General features: G+C 32.3%; 1 protein-coding gene across 1 annotated transcript in view; it reads right to left on the bottom strand.

Moving 5' to 3' along the window:
- Window positions 1-258: 258 nt before the first annotated feature.
- LOC125857719 (aspartic proteinase 36-like) overlaps window positions 259-3,829 on the bottom strand; it is a 62,251-nt gene continuing 58,680 nt past the window's right edge. Inside the window, exons 6-11 of the mRNA XM_049537338.1 lie at window positions 3,219-3,381; window positions 1,059-1,132; window positions 865-973; window positions 719-782; window positions 453-524; window positions 259-359 (exon numbers count right to left, since the gene is read on the bottom strand). Of these exons, the coding sequence (XP_049393295.1) occupies window positions 259-359; window positions 453-524; window positions 719-782; window positions 865-973; window positions 1,059-1,132; window positions 3,219-3,381 (583 nt within the window). The remainder of the gene's footprint in view (window positions 360-452; window positions 525-718; window positions 783-864; window positions 974-1,058; window positions 1,133-3,218; window positions 3,382-3,829) is intronic.

Here is a 3,829-nt window from a genome sequence, read left to right as displayed (position 1 = left end):
TGATTTCTTAATTTTCCTAAAATAAAAAAGTGACTCTGTTTTTGAATAGATACTTGCTAAAGTTATGAAATTTTTTTACTTAAATTCAAAATACATAAGCCCATATCAAGGTGAACAATTTTTACATTATTTCCTCTTACATGTTTCTCCTATTATCTAATAGTAGTATTTTTTTGGTTATATGATGGAGTCAACAATACAAGAGAAATCTAAAGTAAAGCTACACAAACACGAAATTAATCATTGGCTCCAAAATAGTTAAAGGATTAGCAAAATTATCTCTAGCATATGATAGATGGTGCTAGCTTGAGTAACATCATATGTGCCAAAGGTTATAGATACGTTCACAAGTAATGAACCTACATGAAATGAAATCAAAACTTTTTGTAAGTCATCAATAACATCAAATCTATTTAACAATAGCAAAATCAAATCATGAAAATGCTACTTACAATCGTAATTTGCCCAACCAATTCTTTGTCTAGCCAAATCATATACAATGATCCTATCTTTAAGCGCAACATCTGCATAACAAGAGAGAGAAATGTATGAATGACAATTAAATTATGATGCAAGTCGCAAGAAATGCAATTAGGGAACAAAGAAAGATACATATGGTAAATTACATAAGGCGTTATTTTCAGTATTCTACGATCAGGATATTAAAATGTAATATTACCACTATAGTATGAAAAGTAACTATTACTCAAAAACTAACCTCCTAGAATTGTTCGGCTTAAATCACTTCTTATAAAGCGAAAGCACCATTTAGCAGCACCATCCTATTAAACACATATAATATAACATATGAATTTTATTGTTGAAGATTTTATAGTACAAATGCACATCGAATCAAATACTCACAAAAAAACCCATATCCTCGAGATAGTTTGTTGGTGTTAAATTCATCGATGCATCACCAGCGAAGTTTAGAGAAATTGTAGGAAACACCTCAGTTATGTTCTCTGAGAAACTGCTCAAGTTATCAAAGAGACCAATTAGGTAATCAATTAATAACTTTAATTAAATATTCACTGATAGAAAACAAAGTAATGAACCTTGAGGAAATGAGATAGCATTGATCTATTGCTGATGTGATTGGCTTAGCTGAAGGAGAAACAACTACAGTTATCTGCAAATTAAATGATCAAGTTAAGAAAAATGTAAATTAGTTTGCCTTCTTTGTATATGTAGATAGATAGCCTTTAATACATTAGAAGAATAGTTGAAATCAACTTTGTTTGATCTATAAGAAACAAGCATATCTCCTCGAATATGAAAAGTTATGAGGAAAATTGCCTATCAAATTAAAAGTATTTGAGTCTAATTCTCAACGCAATAAACTGTTCATCTATCTGATATTTGTATACAAATTTATGCCCATTTTACTGGACATTGCCTTATTGCCCGATCGAGCACTGAAGGTAGTGGTTACTGCCTTAATGCGTGCCTGAGACGTCGTCTACGCGATAGCACATGTCAAAAACATTTAATTACAGCCCTAAGTCGTGGTTCACCTCCCAAGTTAAAACTCTTACCCTAGAAAGAGAAGCTCTCAAGAAACTGATTGATCTCTACACGGATTATTCATCATCCAGGGTAAGATTTGGCCATAAAATATTGATGATTTCTTCATCCTAACACAAATTAATACCTTCTACTCATGAACTCAGTATGTTTTACCAAAAAAATTTACCGATGGATTTAAGAAAAAAGTTTTGGTATCTTTTCCTTCAAAAACCATATATTTCTCTAGAACGTGGAGCATTTAAGGTATCTAAGGTTGTCTCCACGTGTGGAAACATTTTGTTCTTTCCATTGAGTTATGTTTTCATGTTTTAAGAATATCATCCATGAATGAGCTAGGGCTATATTTTTGAATCATTCTTTATTTTTTATAAAACCCCAAGAATCCTATTCCCATGAAGATTCTTACCCTCTTGAGTTTTACAAGATTGCATGTATGAAATTATGAATGATTATGAAAGTAATGGTTTTAATCTTGAAAACTAAGTCAAATGATTTCTTAATAAATTTTTTGTAACTTCTTAATAGTTTCTTGATATTTTTTTGATGAATTCTTGAAAATTCTATGTTATGAACCCTTGAATGATGAACAAAGAAATTCTCCAAATATAAATCTTATGATGCTATCTTATGTTTTCTTGACTATAATATTATGATGTGATATATATCTCTCGTGAATGCAAAGATATGATACATGAGTTGTAACCTCGTGACATGAACAAAATTTATGAACTATAATCCTCAAAAGGTATGAATAAGAGCCTTCAGGCTAATTCATGAACACATGAGCATAAGGGAGATAAATGGTTAACTGACAAGGCATAAATCTAAATGATGAACGCCTAAAATTACGTTTGCTGACGTAGTTTAAGGATCATACCGTTGGTTCGGATGACTCATTCTTTTATGCCTCCGGTAAGGGCTAGTTATGAATCCTCATGACATGTACATGTATGTCTCATATTCGGCAAGGTATGAGATGACTTAGCTGATTGGGCCGAGATTAAACTAATGTGCTTACATGGTGGTTTTTGTTGGTTATACTGCTTACATGGTGGTTTTTGTTGGTTGTACCGCTTACATTACTCCTATAATGAACTAAAATATTACAAATACATATCCCTAAGGCAATCTAAATTACCTCATCTCTTAAACTTCCTATGTTATGATCATAATTATGTTGGTTTCTTCTATTGATCTTGATATGTATGTTATGTTTTATTATATCATTTTGCATACATTACTATTTCACATGTACTAACATTCCTTCTATTGGGGGCTCAACATTCTTTTATTGATGCAGACTTGGGTGTGCATGTACATGATCAAGTCGCTCGCTAGGTTTCATATCTTCTGCTATTTGTCCCTTTATTTTCACGGGGCTTAGTATTCAATATCCTAGTATTTTATGATTATGCGTTTAAGGTATATCAGGGGCCTTGTCCCGATAGGCTTTACTCAGTTATGTTTAGAGGTTTCATAAATAGACAGCTAGTTATGGTTTAAGTTAGACCTCTGTGTTCTTTGTCAGTGATTTCAGTATTATGACTTAAAATTTATGCAAATACCCTTCAAATGTTTTTAAACTATGTTTACACTCATGTCTAATATCATGATACCATCGAGTCAGGCATCAAGAAAATATATTTGTGGTTGAGAACTCTAGAGCGATTAGTGAGAAGAATACTTACAACATTGACAACGGATTCATAGGCTTCCGCAACAAGATAAACTAAACTTGTGCCGGAATCAATTATAGTTCCTCGATCACCCGAGTTTGCAAAAGCAACTGGATCGATAGGTAAAATTCTTCCATGTACAGAAATGCTCTGCAAATACACATTGTAATGACCCCTGCAAGAATTGGGAAAAGAAACAAACTAAGGGTGTGTTTATGAAGGAAAACATTTTTCAGAAAATGTTTTCCAATTTTCTCATGATTGGTTGGGTTAAATGTTTTGGAAAATGTTTTCCAAATCAACTCATTTTCCTCAAATTTAAGGAAAATGACTTCCCTTCAAAACTTAAGGAAAACATTTTCCAAACCTCTCTTTCAACTTCAAACTACAATTATTTTTTTGTTGAAAAAATCAATTTATTTTGTCCCTACCCTCAAACCACCCCCCCCCCAAAAAAAAAAAAATTTAAAACTTGTTTTTAAATTCAATTTTTTTTACCCTTACCCCTACCCCTACCCCCACCCTCTCCCAAAAAAATATTAAAGATTATTTTTAAAAGATATTTCTAATTTCAATTTTTTATTTTTTACCCCCATCCACTACCCTCGCCCCTCCCCCCCCCC

This window comes from Solanum stenotomum, chromosome 1 (assembly GCF_019186545.1).
Source record: "Solanum stenotomum isolate F172 chromosome 1, ASM1918654v1, whole genome shotgun sequence".
Classification (NCBI taxonomy): domain Eukaryota; kingdom Viridiplantae; phylum Streptophyta; class Magnoliopsida; order Solanales; family Solanaceae; genus Solanum; species Solanum stenotomum.
This window is presented reverse-complemented; position numbering and strand designations above follow the sequence as displayed.